Source organism: Bactrocera latifrons, unplaced genomic scaffold (genome assembly GCF_001853355.1).
Source record: "Bactrocera latifrons isolate USDA-ARS-PBARC rearing strain unplaced genomic scaffold, ASM185335v1 scaffold_340, whole genome shotgun sequence".
In the NCBI taxonomy this organism is placed as follows: domain Eukaryota; kingdom Metazoa; phylum Arthropoda; class Insecta; order Diptera; family Tephritidae; genus Bactrocera; species Bactrocera latifrons.
The window spans coordinates 114,854-137,545 of record NW_017536980.1 but is presented as its reverse complement, the minus strand read 5'-3'; the positions used below and the strand labels follow the sequence as shown (position 1 = coordinate 137,545).

The 22,692-nt window shown below is 36.2% G+C and overlaps 1 protein-coding gene across 1 annotated transcript in view; it reads left to right on the top strand.

Annotated features, from left to right (window-relative positions):
* The window catches only part of LOC108971439, a 147,838-nt gene extending 129,865 nt beyond the window's left edge, over positions 1–17,973 (top strand). The window contains exons 8-9 of the mRNA XM_018937493.1: positions 737–1,016; positions 14,002–17,973. Coding sequence (XP_018793038.1) covers positions 737–1,016; positions 14,002–15,556 — 1,835 coding nt within the window. The 3' untranslated portion in view covers positions 15,557–17,973. The remainder of the gene's footprint in view (positions 1–736; positions 1,017–14,001) is intronic.
* The last annotated feature ends 4,719 nt before the right edge of the window (positions 17,974–22,692 follow it).

Genomic DNA, 22,692 nt, shown 5'->3' with positions numbered 1-22,692 from the left:
TGCATATGCATATATTAGCAACAATAATTGCTATAAGAACGCCGTAGCTAAGTAGTCATCTAACATTCGAAAGACGGTGTAAAGTTAGGTAAAAGCCGTGGATCTGCCACAATTTGTGTGCGTCGATGGGAATGAATATAGCATTCGTATTCACTGCGACAGATGTAACCGGATCTGACTACAATTGCACCGTTGTTTAAGTAAAAGTCCATCTGTGGGATGGAAGAAAACATACAGATGGCCAAGAGAAGCTAAAGTTTCTACCATTCTCTTTAAATAATGTTGCAGGTGTAATATAAGAATCGAGTTCGCTAGGTTAAGTATACTGTAAATAATGAAGGTATTTACATTTAAGCTACATGCATAGACCTTTAACCTGTCCACTGTAGTATCTGTAGTATATTTATCAGATGGGCTGAAAATTCTCTATCTGTGGAACAGTTTTCGATTATACACGCATTCACTGTGTTCCCCACAGCTGGTCTCAGCAGCCGTTTTCGACGTTCACACTTCAAATAAATATACGATAACAACACATCAACATCAATGGAGTAAAGTTCGAATATAACAGCCATAAATGGCAGCAGTCACGCATACACACGTAAAATTCTAAATTTCTACTAGGCATAAGAGAAATACGTACGCGCCTCAATTCATTTCCATGTTTATGCAATTCTCTACACTTACATCTTCTCCTTTTGTACATCATTGCTTTTTCTCTCTATCGGTTTCACAGGCACCTCGCAATACATGTACGTCGAGTTCGTCACCTCACCGGCGGGCCCGCTGCTCAATACTGGTTTTCATTTCAATGTTGGCAATTGGCCTGGGCACGTCGAGACAGCGGGCATCAAGCATGGCATATGTGATTGGCTGCTCAGCTCCGACTCGCTGAAGGATAGTAGTGCCAGTGAGGGCATATTTTTGAGTATCGCTCATTGGTATCCGCCGAATACGTCGTGCAGTTATCACATTAAAGGGCGAATAGGCGAAATTGTGCGGTTATACTTTCCAAGGTAAGTGGAACAAAATATTACAATGTAATTAATGATCCATGTAATGTCATTTCTGGGACATTTCGGTGAGGATTTGGTCGATACTGTACACTCAAACGTTTATCGAGCTACGAACAATTATGAGAAAAACCTGCTACACATTTTTCGTGGATTGGATATTTTGTTTACCTAAAGTGTGCAATTTGTTCCATTAACATTGTTTTAAACCAATAAAGTTTCATATAATCTTATATTTCATGATTATCAGTGTCGAGAGAAGGAGGAGTAGTAATTATGACTATTTCTTATATCCTGGACAATGTATATTAAGTTTGCCAGAAAATTTGTAACACATAGGAAGGAAACAACAAAATCTTTATAAAATATTATATATATATTAGAGTATATATAAAGATATAGATATATATGATCAATGTGATGTGTATGGTTGATTTAGTCACATCAGTCTGTCTGTTCGTCTGGATATAGAGGAATTAGCGTGTGAGAGGCTCACCCCAAAAAAAATATATTATTTTAATATGCATATCTTAGCAAAATCATTTGTTTCTATTATTGCTGTTTTACGAATCGACATACTTTTCTATGTGATCTCTAACAAGCTTCTGTTACTATCCTTATTTTATGTAAACATATATATTCCATAAGCACACTTTGTATCCTATGTACTGATTTTATGTTAATACATTTCCTCACTTAAATACCTAGCAAATGTAATTCTCAAAATACTTTCAGACCACTCACTACAAGTAAAATAGCATCAATTATGTCAACGGCTTGGCTTGTGTGAAAAATTACAGCGCACGTATTTTGCCGCTACTCATGTTACAAGAATATCGGGTGTAATGTTGCCATCGACTCAGTTAAGTTAACCGAGAGGCACGATAGTAGCTCTAAAATCGTAATAAATGTTCGCTTTGTGAAAATGTGGTGACTTATATTTATAACTTTACCCTTTTCGACAGGAATTTGTTATGCAATTTCTTAATAAAGTCGAGAACAAAAGAAGGCGAAGCATCAGTAACAGCCAAAGTATAGATACTTGAATGCAGAAATTCACTGTAATAACTAAAAGAGTGTCTCAGAACATAGTGAAGTAATGTAGCAAGATTATTTGATAGCCATTTAAGTTAAGGTTTAGCGAGCGTTCCACCAAGCGACAGAAATATTTGTGTGTATGGGCACAAGTAAAGCCCGCCTTGATGCCTCAGCAATGTAAACCACAAAAAGCTTAAGTTAAGCAAAAGCAGATGAAATACTGTGAGCAATCAAAGTCACAGCACGGAGAGAGAGAAGAGTTGACGGGCAAAAGGCAGCGCAATGGCATTCAAGCAGATAGCAAGCTTAACAATGTAGTAGCAATTCACATTAAACGCTACTTTGAGCAGTTGGCGGAACAGTTTTTGTTGTTACATGCAATGCAAATCAACATATTATGTTATAGTAGTCCGATATCGGCGGTCCCAAATGAGCAGCTTCTTGTCAAGAAAAGGAAGTGTTCGAAATTTCTGATCAATATCTCCAAAACTCAGAGATTACCTTTTATCATTATACTAAAACACTTTTTTCACCCAAAACAAGTAAGGAAGGGCCGTGAGGTAAAGTGATATAAGGAAGTTTCGTTTATATTATATTTTAGTTAAAAGTTAGAAATATTGTATCCATTATTTATAACCATAAAAAGAAGATATACTGTTTAGATAAACTGTTTAGAAAGATATTTTTCTTGATTTTTATTAATATGTCTTTATATTAATCGATATATGCGGAATAAAGTCAACCGGAAGTTCGAAAATATTAATTTAAAATACCTAGGGGGTTTAAAAAGTATTGACTAAATTTTTTCCCATTGTTATTACAAAGGCATGTCATGACAAACTATTTCCCAATTTCACATATTTGATGTCAATGTCCTTGAAATGCTATAGTCCTTGAGGATACTAATTGTGTAAATTTTAATCTGATAACTTTGTTGACGATTGATTGGTATTTTGTAAAAAGAAAAACGAATCAGTATAAAGTCACAAGTTATTATAAGCAAATATATTTTTATTTACTTATTTATTATTTGTAAAATAATAATACAATTATTATTATACATTAAACATAAGGAGCACTAGCTACAGAGGCTTTCACCTCACGGTTTAATTATAAACGACTTAAATAATAAAGATGGAACCTTCCATGTAGGAATTATTTACAAGCAATATGTTTTTATGAAGTAAAAATTATATGTTATAAATAAGTTTAAAAGGAAGGATAACTTAAATATATTTCTTTAACTTTGTACACGATAGGAAATCTGATATTTTAATGATGTTTACAATAGATGTTATTTTTAATAAATCAAGAGCTTTATTATTCTGAAAGATACTGGTTCTTGCTGAGTTGAAGAAGGGGAATTCATCTGGTAGATGTGTTATGGAACGACGAAGGCGAACAAAAGCTTTTATAAATATCTTGGCAACACCCTGACGGTGGATAAGCAGGTTTTTTCTCCTCTTGGTTACAGGTGGCGTAGTGGTGTTGCACATTCTTCCAAGCATTAACTTTTATAGCTTTTTGTTTTGAAGCGATTAAATGGATTATGTCGTTTTTTTCGATTTAATCGAAGATAATCAATGGCTGTTTTGCCGCTAATTTGGCGTTGTGATCGGCCCATTCATTTCCAGTAATACCGGTCTGTCCAGGGATCCACATAATTTTTAAGTTTGTTTTCTCAATTAGTATGCTTCTAATTTGCGCAATGAGGTAGGATTTGTTAGATGCATTTAAAAGAGCTGAGATTGTAGACTTGCTAACAGTACATATAAATTTTTTTAAGTTAGATTTTTGTACTGGGGATAGCGCATTATAAATGGCTGCTGCTTTTGCGGTGAATACTGAGCTGTAATTGAGCAGGAGTTCAGCTTTTAATGTATTTCCAACGTTATCGACAATAGCAAAAGACGTGTAGAAATCGGCCTTCGATGCGTCAGTAAAAATGAGTTGCCAATCTACGTAGTGTTGTACAATGAGCTCTTTGAACAAACTTTGATGTACCCTGGAATTTGTGTTCTTTTTATGATGTTTTTGAAGATATAGCTCGAACGAAGATTCTTTGAGTAGCCATGATGGGGTAAAAGAAATAGACTTTTCCTCAGGTATGTCATACCTAGATCTTTAGCTAATTTAATGCATTTAGAAATAGTGGAAAAAGTATTGGAGTTTGTATCGTCGGTGATGTTGGGAATGCCCGAATACTTCTTCTAACCGCTGCATGATATGGTGCAAGTATTTGCTGTATGTTGCTTTTGGCACAATTGCCGTAGATAGGGAGACCATAATCAATCTTAGATAAAATTAAATCTCTTGTAATATTGATAAGAGAAGAAGTGTGAATTAATCAATATTTATACTCTCGCAACAAAGTTGCTAATGAGAGTATTATAGTTTTCAGTAGTTGACATAACGGTTGTTTGTAAGTCCTAAAACTAAAAGAGTCAGATATAGGGTTATATATACCAAAGTGATCAGGGTGATGAGTAGAGTGGAAATCCGGATGCCTGTCTGTCCGTCCGTCCGTGCAAACCGTAACTTGAGTAAAAATTGAGATATCATGATGAAACTTATAACACGTATTTCCTGGCTCCATAAGAAGGTTAAGTTCGAAGATGGGCAAAATCGGCCCACTGACACGCCCACAAAATGACGGAAACCGAAAACTAAGCCATAAATAAAGATAGTAAAATGAAATTTGGCACACAGAATCGTATTAGGGAGGGGTACATTTGGACGTAATTTTTTTGGAAAAGTGGGCGTGGCCCCGCCACCTACTAACTTTTTTGTACATATCTCGAAAACTACTATAGCTTTGTCAACCAAACTGTATAGAGTCGTGTCTTTTAGGCATTTCCATATACAGTTAAAAAATGGAAGAAATCGGATAATAACCACGCCCACCTCCCATACAAAGGTTATGTTGAAAATCACTAAAAGTGCGTTAACCGACTAACAAAAATAGTCAGAAACACGAAATGTTAGAAGGAAGCTGCATCCAGGTTTTTTTTTTAAATTGAAAATGGGCGTGGCGTCGCCCACTTATGGACCAAAAACCATATCTCAGGGAGTACTCTACCGATTTCAAAGAAATTCGGTATATAAAATTTTCTTAACACCCTGATGACATGTACCAAATATAGGTGAAATCACATATTTTGCCGTTACTGACGCTGTAAAACGAAAAATTTAGATAGAATTTTAAAGTTTTTTCATGGAAAGTAGGCGTAGGTTGTCTTCCGATTTCGCCCACTTGCACAGTTTATCCAGAATAAATTGGGTAACTTCACACACCAAATTTGGTTCAAATTACTAAATAGTTCCGGAGATACAGGCTTCACATAAAAATGGGCGTTTCCACGCTAGTTTTCCAATTTTTAATGCGTCTTCTATAAAACCCTTTCATACCATCTTGGTTATTATACATACAAATATGACTATTCCTGTTTTCACAATAAGTTTATTAAAAAATATTTGGAAGATATGTGTATTAAACGATTTTGGTGTTGGATCACGACCACATTTAACAACATTTAGAAGAGCAGTTGTCCTCGCTACTCTGAGTACTTTTATTAAATTACAGTTATGTAACTTAATTAAGTGTTTAGTTATGGCTCTTTTAATGTTTTCTTTTAATATTATAACTTGTTTTAGACCGATTACGCTCATCTGCAATATCAAGTTCCAATTTTATATCTCGATTTCTAGTCAAGTTATCGTTTACAGGAACAGATGGACGGACAGATAGACAGTCAAGCGGTTCTCGTTTTGTCATCGTGATCATTTATCTATATTTAACCCTATATCTATGTCTATTAGTTTCAGATGATACAAACAATTGTTTGGTGAAGAAAACTGTTGTACTCTGTAGTAGAATATATAATTTAACTCCTTCACGCATTGGCCATTTGACCATTACTCGATTTAAATTTGTTCATGTAAACTCCAATTGATTTTGACATTCTCGTAGCTTATCTCTCTTACAGTCTACACGCTTTAACTAATTTTGTTCGAGGAAAAAGTGTAAAAAGTTTGTAAAATCGTTTATTGTCATCGTTGGTTGGCCAAATATTCACTGCTAAAACTGCTTGTAACATTAATTTTACAGTTGGTTTGCTAAAAGTTGCACTCATGTAATTGGTAGTTTTAGTTTGGTTTCTTACTGTTGTTTATTGTGAACACAATTCCTACCTGCTTGTAAAACTGCTGCTCGTGAACAGAAATATTTGCAGCCGCTGGCATAAGTGTGTATAGTATTGAGTCAGCTGGCACTAAGTATTTCAATTTTTAATCATCTCACAAAGGTTTTCTCTAATTTTTAACTTTGCCGTCTTGGTTTTGTGGTTTTGCCTACAGCCAAGAAGTTCTGGCGGTGACTAATATAATATAAAGCTTACGGAAGAAATTTAAAACAAATGCAGTGAAATTCGTCATAACCGAACGAACACCCACCGTTGCAGTGACTAAGAGAGCTGTGCACATATGAGGGACTGCCAAAAACTTGTGTTTCATATTACTATTAAACTCATAAAAGCGAGCCAGTGTCAGCCAGGAGTGACTTATATTTCCATTAGTTCCTGATAACCCACCGCGAACTAGAAAACCAGCGAGAGACAAAAAACTTTCTGAAAACACCTACAATTAAAAAGAATTAAAAAAAAAACAGAAACTGTAAATTATACACAATTTTCAAATTTAATGAAATCTTGTCCGTTTATCAGAGATAATAGTACGAAATATTACCAGAGTGGAGTCTAGGTGTGGTCATGTGAATGTACTCATTTCTGGTTATAGATTTGCTTTTAAAAATATGTTTAGTACTTGTACATAATACTCAAAAGTGTGTATTCATGAACTTTGTCTAGTTATGGTAGATGTCCAGCCATGAGAACTTTCCGCAATGAAGAATTCCATTATCCCTTGATATTTATTGATGTTGAATATGAACAAATAATCGATATAATTTTTTAAGAAAGTTCAATAAGTTAGGGTTTTTCAAAAATATAATTTTATGAAAATATATTCCTAACGTAGAATGTGCCACTAGCGGAAATTGTAATCGCTTTCTTGTTGAAGTTAATAAGTTTTAATTTTTCCCTGGTTAAAATTATAAAGACGCATAATTCAATAATATGCTAAAAACAACACTGAATCTATATTTGCATGTACCGAAATCTTCAAAAATTTGCGCATAAAAAAGGAATTGTGTTTCGAAAACTTCCTACAATTCAATAATGTAAATGCCTCTCACTAATCCACTCGTTTCTAGAAAATGTAGTTTATATCTCATTTACAGGGTGGCGCAGAAGTCAGAACATGAACAGAAGATGCTATAAATTATGCAATTGACCTCTAATGTCAGTTCTGTTTTGATATTTGCGAAATACACGTAAATAAACAATGATAGGTTACACTGCGTGCCACAACCGATATGCTAAAGTTTGCAGTTCCCGGGCGCCTAATCTCCCGTTTTGGCGATTTGCACTGCCCAGCAAGATCGCTTGATTTGACCGCTCCAGACTTCCTTTTGTGGGGCTTTTCGAAGTTTATGTCGACAAACGTCAGACTCTTGCAGCTCTTAAAGACAATATCCGTCAAGAATGTGAAGACCTATCGCCGGAAGTTCTAGCCAAAGTGATGGAAAATGCCATAAAAAGAACAATCAACTGTGGCGGCGGCCAATTACATGATATCATATTCTCGACTTGATGTAAAAAAATTTAAAAGATCAAATAAAAATAATCTACAGCAGAATCAAAGTTTTTAATTTTTTTGAAAAAGTTTTTTATTTTCCAAAAAACATCGGAAGGTAATTTTTGCGCCACCTGTATTGTATGTATATTCGTATTTTTTAGATATTACACAGCCCTGTGTCTAGAATATTTCATTCATTGCAAATTCGCTAATCTCAGCAGTAAAATTTATTATATCTATGTTATATTAGTGATATCAGTATCATATATACCATATTATATAGTGACACAAATTGAAGTAACATAATTTTTGTCACTAATATATATGCTACGGACTCCGGCATTGAATAAATATTTTCAATTTCAGTATTTCAAGTTTTGCAATCTATGACTTCCAAAATACAAACAAGGGCATTTATTACTTCTACAACCCTCCACTACATCATGGTTAAGTTGAAATTCAAAATCCCTCAAAAAAATTTTAATTATATTAAATTTACGCTAGTGTCTGGTAGCAAGCACTGTTTGTAAGTTCAATATAATAAAATTTTTATTTCCACATCTCCCAATCCATACCCTTCCATGCATACAATCATCAACTCTTTACTGATAGATAAAAAGCTTAATTTTGAACTAAAGCAAATTCACCAGAACCAAACTTTCCAGTAGTAAAGAGCAAGTTTGCAAAATTGGCATCTGTAGGGCTAATTTTTTTTTCTAACCGCGCAAATTTACAGAAAGCAAAAAGTACAAGCGAAATTGCAGCTATGAAGAAAATGAAAAGGGGCCGAGTAATGACACTGTGAGGTCACGTATTAAACTGACTTTATTTGAATAATTCTTCTTTTAAAATAATATTTTATACATATTCATATATATACATATGTACGTTACGTACTTCTAACAGCTCATAAAATTAAAAGAGAAAAGTAAAATGGGAATGCAGGATTGCAATATACTGCTTACATATTAAGCTTAGCACATGTTAAATACTTAGGCGGAATAATTGTTACGAGGATAAGCTACAAAACAAACATAGAGAAGGCTTGCGAAAAAGCGGCGCGAGTTAACACGGCCCTGAGTCGAATAATGGCCAATATAGGCGGGCCAAGTCAGAGCCGAAGGCTATTATTGGCAAAAGTGACTCAGTCAATAGTCATGTATGCAGCACCAGTGTGGGCCAATGCGCTAAAACAAAAAACGTATGCGAAACCGGTAAGGACCTTATTTCGGTTAAGTGCACTTAGAGTAGCTAGCGCCTTCCGTACGGTGTCTCACGAAGCCGCAGTAGTGATCGCAGGCATAATGCCACCCGAAATAATGGCTGGTGAGTTAAAGAGAGTGCACAGTAGAAGCAAAAGTAACGGCAAGCCTTAACTGTTAGAGAGCGCGAGGAAGAAAGACAGCCGAGTCTCAAAGAATGGCTATCTATGTGGGACTCAGTGCCCAAAGGACGATAGACGTACAGGTTGATTGAAAATGACGAAACCTGGGTTAGCAGAAAGCATGGCGACGTTGATTTTTACTTGACGCAGCTATTAAGTGGTCATGGCTGTTTTAGGGAATACCTCCACAAATATGACCATGATGAAGTAGAAATATGCTCATCCTGTGGTTATGGAAAAGAAAATGCTGAACATATCTTCTTCCATTGCACAAAATATGAGGAGGATAGGACATTTTTAGAAACGGAAATTTCTGGAAGAATAATGCCAGACAACATAGTGCCACACATGCTGCGGTCAAAGCAGGTGTGGAACCATGTTAAGCAATGGGCCGCTAAGGTTATTCAAGAGCAGCGAAGACTAGAGCGACTGCGACATAGCGAGGAAAACAGCCAAAACCAGTTCGAAAATCCCTGAGGCGTTATAGTCAATAGGCTTAGCTTGCTCTGCGATGTAATACTTAATCGGTAGTTCCGCAGGGTAATTCATCAAAGCTATGTGTTGTTATTGAGATGTTTTTTTAGTGGGTTAAAGTCCCACACTACTGTTGTAAGGGCAACAGTGTCTTTTGATGATTTTTTTACATCTCGCCATAAAAAAATGTTCACCACACGAAAATCACTTTGATCGTTGTGAATGACCGCCGAAATGAGGTGCTCGCGTATGCCCAAATATACGTTTACTGGTCCGTAGAAGTCATTAGCGCAACGCTCAAAGGGCTAAGATGGAGTCAATTGCTCGACAGGTAACTATGTGCAATGTGTGCATGGTGCGACGATACGTCGTGATAAATCGCGTGCAATGATTATTTAAAACTTAAGTATTATTAGTGCTACGAGGAGAGCGATAACGAATAACGATAACGAATTCTCATTTGCTTGGCAACAGCATTAGGTGTTTCTTTTCTTTTGGTATGTCTGCTGATTCAAATCGACCTCCAACATTGAGTATTTGATATCCTTCTATATACTCCAAAAATGGATTTAAATAATTTGTCGTTAAATGAATGCCATGTATATGTTGAAGACTGCTAGTGTAGATACTTCGCTGATTCATGATTTCCAAAATGTAATTGGTGTTTGATTGATTTGAATGCAGATTTTCACTTTTCCTTTTGGACAATTTCTACCTCGATATTATTGCAACTGTCCTTTGCCCATTATTTGAGTTTTCGTATAGAAACCCTGGTCCGGTGTACCTTTACGGTACATCCTCATGTCTCCAATGGACCCCTTTGGTTAAATCCAGAATTTCCGAAACTCGATTGCCCACAAAGGCCGAAAATGTTGAAGAATGCATCTTCAGGCAATGTAAGACTATGATTTGATTTTTGCTAAAAAGTTAATTCTAACAATTCTGGTACCTCTTGCTTTATCTTTTTACTGTTGCAAGGATTATATTATCCAATGATGTATTATTCATGTGTGTATGTTCGGCTGCCTATTGTGTAATAAATAGTTGGCAATGATATTTGTTGAGTGTTTGGCCAAAATTTAACACAAATACGGTAAAAGACTTTATAAAATTCGACAAACACTACTGAGGGCGAATGACATATGGGAAATATACAACAAAAATAATATACGATTGGTATATTAAAAATGTGCAGTATAAGTATTATTAGGAAATCTGCATTGAAGCACCACAAAATAAAGTCAGCACTTGTCCACTTGTATGTGGATGGTGCGCTTGAACGATGGGGAAGAAGTTGCCGCTTGTATGTAGTTATTATGGAGCAGACTTGCAGCGAAATCCTTGGACTCCGTATGCAGCTTGATTACGAATGCTCTTGAAAAATGTAGCCTGCATTGTGGAAAACACAACTTATATGAACGTGTTTCTGTAAGTCTCTACAATGTGTCCATGTGTGAGCTTACAAAGCTAACCTAACTAAATAACTGAAAAAACATACATTGCAGATAAAAATGGCAGGAAATGGAGCTGGGAAACGTAATGAAAAGAAAATAACAATAATAAAAGTAACTTAATTTAAGTCGAATTTGTGGGTAATGATAAGAGGCAAGGCGCAGCAGCCACATTTTTCATAAACAGGCTGACAGCTGGCAAGCTAGCAGATAGACAAACAGTCAACCACAAAAATATAATTTTTAGCAAGCCAATACAACTGAAGCTCAAGTAATTTTCCGTTACACCCACACGCACACATACACATGTAAAAATGCCTGATATTCTACCAGCCTTTGACAATGTCTGCGGCCAAATAAAAATAATTGTATATAATACAAATAAAGTTTTTGATTGAAAAAAGTGCAGTGAACTCATCTGTTTTAAATTCGTTTATACTCTAAGTTTTGATAGGTGTTTCTCTTATTTCATACGTTCCACACGTGCCATTTTTGATAATAGACAATTAGTCTATATTTTCGTAGGAATGTAAAAAAAATTATTTGTTTCAAAAATTCCACCTACTTTCTTACGAAAAATTTTATTAACTCGCATTGCTAACTGAATTCCGTAATTAAAATAATTTAAAATTTGGTTATTTCAAACGTATGATTACTAAACCGAAAAATATTCTGTAATCAGATTTGGGCGAAATTTCCATGAAACCACTAGTAAATAAAGATATTGCAGTAATGAAATTTGGACATAGGAACAAACATTCATACACATACATATATATTTACCAAGTATTTACTCTTACTATAAATTAAAATAATAAATTGAAAACTCAATTCTGCGAATAAACTGAAGTGTCAACGAAAACTTATTCTCATGAAAAATACAAATGTTTCCAAAATATCGTTCGTAACACAATTATTTCGAAAGATCCATATGTTCCACCTACGAGAATTATTTTTAAAAAGATTCTATGAAATTGATTTTTCGAATGACCTTGAAATTAGCAACAAAATACGCTTATTTCCAAAATTCCACACATACCGCTGAGAAAGTTACATTTTTATAGAGAAAACGTATATACCGAAATTCTCAACATCACCACTCAGCATACCCACTACAGCTCACCAATTTAACTTACACATTATTTGCACGGCTGACATCATGTTAACTCAATTTGCGAGCGCAACAAAAATATTTGCGGTTGCTTCGTGTAGGCTGCATAAATATCCATATATGGAGAAAAATAAGTTGCTTAAATCTTTGTAAAAAAATAAGTGGTCTAAATACTACCTGCGACGTTGTTCATAAAATTTTGTGCTGCAAAGGCAAAGGATTACCATACCCCAAGCCAAGACAACTGAATACGTACATAGGTATGTATTTCCATGCGGTCTGATAAGCTGCCTAGCTGTTTGACTGTCTAGCAACCACCGTTAGGACTTGTAGGCTCAAGGGTGTTGGCTTAGGAACAACGAAAAGTGGTTGACCTCTATGCTCTATTTTTGGGTGTGTTGATACTTGTGTCACAGGTTACATTCAAGCCTCCTTGCGCTAGGTTACTACATCCTCAACATCTTAAGGTTACTACATCCTCAACACCTTAACGTGTGGCTTTTGCAGTGTAATTCAATTCGTTGCTGTCGTTCGGACGGCGGGCTACCAGATTTTATACTTTGCCACATATTTCGGAATTATTGCATATTTTTAGGCATTTGAGCGTAGTAACACACATAAGTTGAGGGAGGTAGATGCAGTAGTTGTATTATTGTATTAGAGGTAGTGCGTGACGATGGCACCATGCCAAACATGTCACTTTAGGAGAAATATGAATTAATTTTATTTAAAATTTTCAAAACACATGAAAACTATTTTAGCGATGATAATAATATTAGTCACAATGTTTAAATTAAGAAGCCATGTTTCGAGAAATTTACTTAAACTCTGGTCTTTTAATTTGAATAATGTATAACTCAACAGACAACATATGGATAGCTATACCCTTCATTTCTTTTCGATCACTGCAAAGTGTCCCCCTTTAAGGCAATAGTTAGGTGGGTAGAGTAGATTCCGAACGACTTGCATACGCTTTTAGAAGGCCCATTGCGAAACCACCAAGACTAAAATCTTCATTTATCCTCAATCGTTAGTCCCGATTTGTTTCCTATACTTTATCTATAATGACATCGAATGTACTTTCACAGGAATAAAGAACTTCATTGATATCCCAAACCATTTTTGCTTCTTAACTTAACTGAAAAAGTGTCAAAAGAGCGGGGGAAATTGTCATTTGCTGTCCTATCTGTCTACTTTTATAGTGCCCTATTGAAAACCCCTATATATTTCTTGACGTGAGTACACTCCTTGTTAGAACAACAAGGTTTTTTTTTTATTAATTAATGTGATCTTTGCTTGGAAGGCTCTGCAGTAGTTAGTCTAATTTTGTTGAAAAGACACCACTTCCCACTCGATTATCTAGTTTGAACCCATCAGTATAAATCCCTGTGTCCTTGTTCACTTCACATATGTTCTACTCTTTCCTAGAATTTAAATTAAATTTTATAGATATTTTATTTCCATTACAGTAATAAGTAACCCGAGTCTCTAGTCAACAATTGGACATTATAAAGTGCTGTAACTGCTTTCTTTACTAGTGTGCAAGTTTGATTTTCAAGAAAGGTTTCTGTCTAAAAATAATCCCAATTAGCTTTATGGCCTATTGTTAGCCAGCTACCATTTATTAATAGCGGCATAACCTCAGGGTTTTTGTGTTGCTGTTTGCCTTCTTTGTAGCTTTTAAGTTTAGTCCGCAAGATAGGATAGTTGGAAATTTACCCATAATCGAAACAGCTGTCGACCGAAAACACGCTGTATTCAAATCGTTCTTAACGTACATCATTTTGTTATATTTTTCTTAACCCCAACTAATGTTTTATTTTTTCTTCTTTGCAGCTTCCGCATAAATCGCATCGAGTCACCGATACTCAAGTACGACGGTGACTGCGGTGAATCGCTGACCATTTACGATTCAGATCATCCCGATCCAGCACGTATTATCAAAACCTTTTGCGATACATTCTCACGACCCATGGAAAAAGTGGACTTCGTGAGTACTAGTCCTTCGCTATATGTGCAATTCGATTCGAAAACGGGTTCCTATAGTGGCTCATCGCTCTATTATTGGGCACATTATGACTTCTTCAATAATACACGCTTCGGCGATCCAGTGCCGAATACGCTCTGCGATGAAGTTATGTATGCCTGGAAACATCCGGGTGGCAAAATTCGCTCACCAATGAATTCTTTAATCTTCAAACGCACCGGCGGGTCTGATGTACGCTGCCAATATAAGTTCGTGACTGATCGTCGATTATATGCACGCGCAGTAATCGAAGTTACCTCAGTGTCATTTAAGGAATTGCCGTATAATAACAATGCCTGCACGCGTTGCCATGAAGAACGTGTTGACAAGCTGGTCATTTGGGAGGAACGAGAGAAATTCCAGAATAATCTCGCCTGCTTCTGCGACAACATACCGCGAGCTGTGCGCGTGATATCATCAGCGGATCAGATGAACCTGGAGATGATCGTACAGGGTCAACATGCGATCACGTCCTATTTCAAGAATCCCAATCCACTATTCGAGGCGTCTTATGAGTTTGCGCACGGTCCGCTATGTGGTCCCATAACATTGGGGCCCTCGCCTGATGGTGAATTGGTGTTTCCGTATAAGAAAGCATTGGCCATGGCGGCGGGCCCAATGGCCGCAGTGCCTGAGCATCATTATCGTCGCGAAAAGTGCATTTGGGAACTGAAAGTAGCGGCACAACGCGATCTATGGTTGAATTTGGAAAAGGCGCGCTTCGGTGATCGCACCTGTGAGAGCGCTAAAATTGAGGTATATCTCGCCGGCCGTCTCGAGCCTCGCTTCATAATGTGCCCGGAAAACATTTCGTTGGCGCGTGATCTGCCTATACTCTCCGCTGCGGATCTAGGTGCTCTCGGTCCTGATCAAGAACCGCTACCGGTCCTGATTCAATACACCGGCGACGGGCAGCCGGGTAAAAATGCCTTCCGTTTAGTTTGGACCGAACTGTTCCATTTGCCACGCAATCCCGACGGTAGTTTGGCATCGTCATTGCTGCAAGATGGCGGCTGTGATTTCCGTTGTCCCGGCGATACAGAGGTCTGCATACCGCGCCGCCTGCTATGTAATGGTGTTGACAATTGTCCGAATGTGACGCACATCTCGACGATGACTCAACTAACGCGGCACATTGAGTGGAATTTGGAGCAACTCGGTCTGCTGCATCGCGCACACGCTTACAAAGATCTAGTGTTGCATGACGAGTCACCGGAAATTTGCCTGCGTCAAGAGCTAAGCGAGTTGCCATATGGAAAACTCATATTAATCACATTAGGTCTGAGTTTATTGCTGACACTGTTCGTGGCGATATTATGCCGCATGTGTCGGGGGCCTGGCCACGCCTATCACAGCAGATACTAGAGGTGCGAGTGTTGGTTGCATAGCAAACCGCTAGGCGCACAAGTGTAGCAGTTGTGTGCAGCGAGGCAGGAACAGCGTGAGCAGTATGATTCCGTTCATTGGCGGTAGTGTAGAAAACTTATGCTTTCGCGCCAAGGAAGCAAACTGTCTTGGAGTTAAAGAACAAAAAATATATTTAGTGTGGCAGTGTGCTAAATAACTATACATATATATGTATATGAAATTTTTTATTTATTTTTCGTTTATTTTTTTACATTTAAGTATTGTACCTTTTTGGAATACCCACTGAGCGAAAAATAGTTGCCTGCTAAGTAGTCATTGCGGGATATTAAATTAATAAATATATTCTAATTGTAATAGATACACATAGGCGAGTAAACAAATAAGTCGAAGCTGGACTTTTATATTTGTCCCCCAGTTTTGTTGGAATTGAAGTATGTAAACCAAAAGCCAGCTTAAAATAACATAAGGCCTTTGACTCTTATATATGCACAGCTCTGGTATATAATCTGTTGGCATTTGGTAAGTTACTTTTACAGTTGTAGGCCTTAGTATGGACGGTTTATTTTTCACCAAAATTAAATCTTTTATTTCTAATAGTATGATTTTACCAATAGCGGTATTATAGTAGAAGTTTTTCATTGAAGACTCACAAAAGCTCGAGCAATTTGTTAAGTTATACAAAAATTCGGAAATTGTCGGATGTCTTCATCGGAAACACCATGAGACCACTCTAATGCATTCGCGTGAATATCTTTATTTGTCAATAAAAGGTTATCTAGCTGTTTATCAGTAGTACTTCATTTCTATATTTATTGTGTCGAAGTCTACCCTGTCATAATAATTTCTATCCACCACATCTAACTCGAAGAGTCTAACTTTGAGAGACTATAACTGTGTTCTTAGGTACTTCAAACGTACTAAGAGCGACCTCTCGAGTAGATAAATACGAATTAGAAGCTGGGAAGTTTGCCACTACCCACAGTCACAAATAGCATATTTGCCCTAAAATGGTGGGCGTTGTAAGTAATCAATTAATACCGAGATATCCGCAAAATGCAGTATTCTCAATAAATATTGTTCTACACAAGTTTATATTCTTAATTTACCGTCTTTGACATATTGAACTGCCAATGACTCACAGAAATTTGTGATTTTTAATAGATCACAATAAATATTTTGATATTATGAAGAAATTAGCATTTAATAAATTGTTTTGATAAGGGAAGGAAAATACTCCAAAATTACTTAGATTCATTGTAGAGATATATAATTAATAAAACATAATAATAACTTTGTAACACTTTTAGTTATAGCATATATTCTTCCTTTACAGTATAAATTTATGTATTCTGTCTTAATATTTTCTTTGTTTAAGACAATGAAGCCGGTGATACAACTTGTACCATAAATTTGCACGTCCGTTGGTTAGACTTTGTCTGAATATGACATTAATCATATTGAAAAACATTAGAACACTCGAATCCACAATTTCATTGAAACCTCAGAACAGGTATACTTCTTTCGCAGAAACTCACTTATACGAAGTTAAAAAAATATTGTAATGGAAAATATGTCACATAGTGTTAGGAAATGAAGAAAAATCACCATAATATTTATGTACTATGGTTTCATATTTTCATTTTCGGCATCTCGATTTATGATTGAGTACATAATCACGACAATCATGTCCGAGAGACTATTTGTTTCGAATGATATCGAACCCAGTGTACTTCCAGTCCATACTCGTTTACAACTGATAATATCGACGGAAGCTTCAGAAAACTATGTTCGATTTGGTTTTCCATTATGTTTGTAACTTAAAACTTAAAAAAAAAAAATTATGAAATTGGGTGAAACATTCAGATTGAACCACCTTTGTTTATAAAGAAGAATTATACATCACTGTCTGTTGAGCATATCGAAAGGTTATTTTTATCCGTAATCAAAATAAACTGATTTATAGGTTATACCTTGCAACGTGCAAACCGGTAGTTTCGAAAACTGTTATTTTTATTTCTTCTATCACTCATCATCCAGTGGAGATATATAAAAAAAAGTCTTTGAAACTGTAAATCCTAATCTTGAATTTATTATCTGTGCTGTCCTTTTTCTGTACAATTAAAATTGCTAGTTTTCTACTAAACTCAAAGTTTCTGTTCTCAAAGATGTACGTTTGCAAGAGAAACGTTTGCCTGAGAAATTATAAGCCCAAAACTAAACACACTCAATTCGGGTATGAAAATATGAAACCAAATTCTGAATTGAGATAAAATTGTAAAAAACCCACTAGAATTATATGAAAATAAAAAGCAAAGGAGAAGAAGAGAAATATATAGTTATAGTCACTAAATGGTATATAAAATATATTACGATTTAAGTGTAAGCAAAAACAATTAAAAAAGCACACATGGATAATAATAAAAAAAAACATGAATAAAATGAATTGCATAATAAAAGGATTGGTAAATAAAAAGTAATTATAAAAGTAAAAAAATATATAGTATATATACAAGAACATATATATAATGTATTCTTTTAGAATAAATATGTAAAATTAGTAATAAAGTGATTTCGAAGAAATTAAAAATCATAAACAAATTTGACTTAGTTGTTGATGGCGAACGGAAATGTATCGAATTTAACTGGAAATTTTTTATTAAACCCTTTTTTATGAAACTTCCACTAAATTTTTCTTGTTATTTTTAATTTTATTAATTATTTTATATAAAACCTTTTTTTTCTATAAAAGTGATTTTTAAACATTTTATTGTAATCAATTAGCTTAAATATATTTTGGATTCATTGTGCCACCTAAACCTAATCGAGAAAGACAAAAGGTCATATTCGAACTTAGTATATACAAAATATCGGGATAACAAGACAGTTGACTTTAATGGACTTTAATATAACTATCTCCAAATTTACGTTATATTGGAAAATAGATATGCGCGCTAATTCTAAACAATTAAATGAAAATAAAATTATCATTTAAATTTTCACACAAAATATCGAAATGGGATCATTATTTGTTAAGTCACCATACTCCGAATATTTGGACCTGAGTGCCAATAACTCTCTTTTTACATAAAATAGTGGTCAATGGTCTCGCATCGGATTAAGGAGTCATGTGTAGAAGTTCACGCAAGTAATCAAAGTTCTCTGATCGCGATTCACTTGGGAGTGACCAGAATCGATTCTTTTACATATGGCTCAAGCAGCTCACGACTTCCGGTCCTAGACCCGTTTGAAGGCGAACTAAAGTGAGAAGACCACGACAAAAAGCATTAACGATAACGATTTAAGAGCTTGCACATGGAATGTCCGGGCCCTTAACTTGGAAGGAGCCGCTGCCCAGCTCGTTGATGTCCTCGTAAAAATTAATGCTGACATCACCGCCGTCCAAGAAGAGCGATGGACGGAACAAGGACTTCAGTGGCCATATAAAGGAGTGAAAACTCGGTGTGTGGTTCGTGGTGGAGGAAAGACTCCGTTGTCGAGAAGTACTGTCATTCACGCTGGTAGATGAACGTCTATCCACAAGCCGCATCAATGCGAAGTTCTTTAACACATCACTGATTTGCGCCCACGCCCCGATGTAAGAAATTTACGGTATCTTTGACATGGGAAACATCCTCAAATGGGTTGAGGCTGCTCTACTTTGCCGGGTCCTGAAATATGGTTGTCTGTAGTATTAGAAAATTTCACCAAGCTTCCTTTGTTTCTGGATCGAAAAACCACCAACTAGAGTTATAATTTTGTGATAGACGTAAGACACGTCTTCATTGTTTTAGCCGAGTGTACGCTCCGGGGTTCTGACATCGCCTCGGCCCACTAGTTTGTTGCAGCCAAAATACGCACCCGCCATTGTGCTTCAAAAAACGCACGTCAACAATACAAGGAAGGTTCGACGTGGAGCAGCTGCAATCACAGATAGACGAAGGTTTTTCTACTGGACTTGCAAACTTCTTACGTTCAGCTGCAACCGAAACCATTGGTTTTCGGAAAGTACAAAAGAACAGCTGGTACGATGCGGAGTGCCATGTTGCAGCAGATAGAAAACAGACTGCCCACCTCTCAACGTTACGATCGACGACAACATGTGCGGGATGAGATAGGTACCGAGAGTTGAAGAGGGAACCGACACGCATTTGCAGATAGAAAAAGAGAGAGAAAAAACAGAAGAAGAGAAAGACTTCCACTCCGTTATAAAGACCAGATGAATAAGGACCTGTCTTCACTTTTAATTTCCAATTAACGCTACGATGCAAAAAGGAGAAACGACTTGTGGGGTGTTGTTAACTTGGCTACAAAACAAAACAAGGTCTCGTATCAAATATTAAATCAAAATATATATATATAATTATACCTCTTCTCATACTTTCCGACTTCCTACTTTTAAATCATTAATATTGGATAAAAGGTGCGATATTTTAATAAATATATTGATATTGAAATGATTTGCAGTAGAACGGTCAGACTAAGCCACTATCGCAATATCGAATATTCCATATCTTCTAATATATAAAATTTCGATGTCGCAATGTTAGTTACCGTATTCCTCCGAAACGGTTTTACCGATTTTTACCAAATTTTATCTTCCAGTAGGTCTGAAAATCGGCTACTACCTATTTGCAATACTCCTAAGCAATAAGGATTGATCACCCTTAAGTTTTTTTTTTTTTTTTTTGATTTTTGACGACATTTTTTATTGTTATTTTTTTATAATCCTTAACTACATAAAACATTAAAGTTTTGCTTTTTTATCATGATAACTGATCAATTATAGTGTTTTTAACTGTACTTCGATTAAAAAACCAAAAATTTGTTTTTGAATAAACTTTTATTGTTATCACTAGCTGACTCCGTTTGAACTGAAATGGCAAATCGTTCGAACTCAAAGAAATTCTTAGAATCAAGCCTTCCACCCCCTTGTATTCGATAGCGTAGATTGCGGAACATAATAACGACAAATCCAACTTTGAGACGCAAGCCTGTCCCAAGAATTTAGAAATTCCACTGGATAATTCACGACGTCGTCTTCATTGTCAAGACGATCAATCGATTTGTCTCCCGGAATTTGATTTTGAATCTTCCAGTTTAAGTCAACAACCTCGGTATTTTTGGCAGCTAACATTGCGCGTGCACTTAAAGAATCGTAGTTACGATAATTTGGACAATGTCCGAACATTCGTGATGAGTTCATCTTTCGTGAATTGATAAAAGGAAGATGGAATTGATATGCTAAATGATCATCGATGGGAAGAGTGCACAATTTAGAGATGGCTCGTTTGCAAATACCATTGGCCGTTTTAACTTCAACTACACGAACTTTAGAATCGTTCCCCAGGAAGACCTTAGTGATTCTTCCAAGCAGCCATTTGAGTGGTGGCAATGCTTCATCCTTGATAAGGACAAGAGTTCCAATTGGGATATTGTTCCTTGGATATCGAAATCTTGAGCGTTGTTGCAAAAGTGATAAATATTCGGAACTCCACCTCTTCCAAAAAGTCTGTTGCATGAATTGTATTCGCTGCCAGTTACTCAGTCGACTGGTGTTTATTGTTGAAAGGTTTGGTTCCGGTATAGACGTTAGTAGTGCACCTATAAGGAAATGGCCTGGTGTGAGAACATCTAAATCATAGGGATTTTCTGTAATTGGACAAAGTGGACGAGAGTTAATAACTGCTGAGATCTGACATACGAGTGTTCTAAGTTCATCAAAAGTGGGTACTGCAGAACCAACAATTCGCCAGAAATGAAATTTCGCTATTTTAATTGAGGCCTCCCAAAGACCTCCAAAATGAGGAGACCGGGGTGGAATAAACTTCCAGTCAATTCCTTCAATAAGACAATGCCGATAAACTGCTTCAACATGTTCCTGCTTAACCTACCTATACCTGCGAGAAAATGTTTTAGCACCTATATCCGCGCACGGTGTGGCAAACCGTGATTTTGACTACTCTTACCTGGTTATTTTTCTATAAAACCGTTTATATTTTTTTTTATTTTATAGGAATTATAGGATATAATAAAACAAAAAATATCAATTGTTAGCATAAATTAATTATTACTTTAATGACTATCAGTCTTTTCGAAACATGACATGCTTACAGACATGCGCGCGGGTATAGGAAGGTTAAGGAATTGTTGCTGAAATTCTGCCATTTCATTTTTTTCTCTAACAAAGTTTGTGGCGTTATCAGACCAAATGACCTTTGGTTTTTCACGGGTACAATAAAAACGACGTAATGATGCTAGAAAGCATTCAGTTGATAGATCCTTTACGACTTCCATATGAACCGCCTTCATAGTAAAACATATGAAGAGACTTATGTAACATTTCGTTGATGGTCTGCTTCTTATTTCAAATCGGTAGTAGAACGGTCCGCAATAGTCAACTCCGGTGATTAGAAAGGGCCGGCTTTGACGGACGCGATCTTCTGGTAAGTTTCCCATAATCTGTTCGCAAATCTTGGGTCGTAATCTGAAACATCGCACGCAGTTGCTTACTATGTGACTCACCACCTTTTTGCCTCCAAGGGGTCAATATTGTCCGCCATGTAGATTCTGATGGTGAAAATTTGTTATAATAGATTCTGTTAGGGGATATCCCTTGGGTAAAATGATTGGATGTCGTGAATAGTAATCCAATAATGCATTTTCTAAACGACTACCTACTCGAATAATCCAAATGAGTCTAAAAATGGTGACAAGGAAGCAAATTTACTCGAAGTACTTATTGGCACAGACCTTTTAAGATCTTTGTAGTCAGAAGAAAAATTCGCTCTTTGCACCATACGAAGTAAATACCTGGTTCCTTGCTAAATATGTGTTGTATCGAGAATACCAGAATGGTCCTTTTTGATGAAGATGTGTACGTAACCATATATGCGCTGCATTACTGTAAAGGACTTTTTTATATTTACAATCAAGCGAAATATCAGTTACTGAAGTTGACGAAAGGAATGCACTTTTCTGCCGTTCAGGTAAATTTCTAACGCGAATACCACTTTTTGAAAAACTTGCTTCCAAATCAAGTAGAAATGGGGGTCCAAATTTCCAAAATGAAGAGCTTGATAACTCTGTGGGCGATGCATCTCTCGACAAGATGTCTGCAGGGTTCAGATATGTTG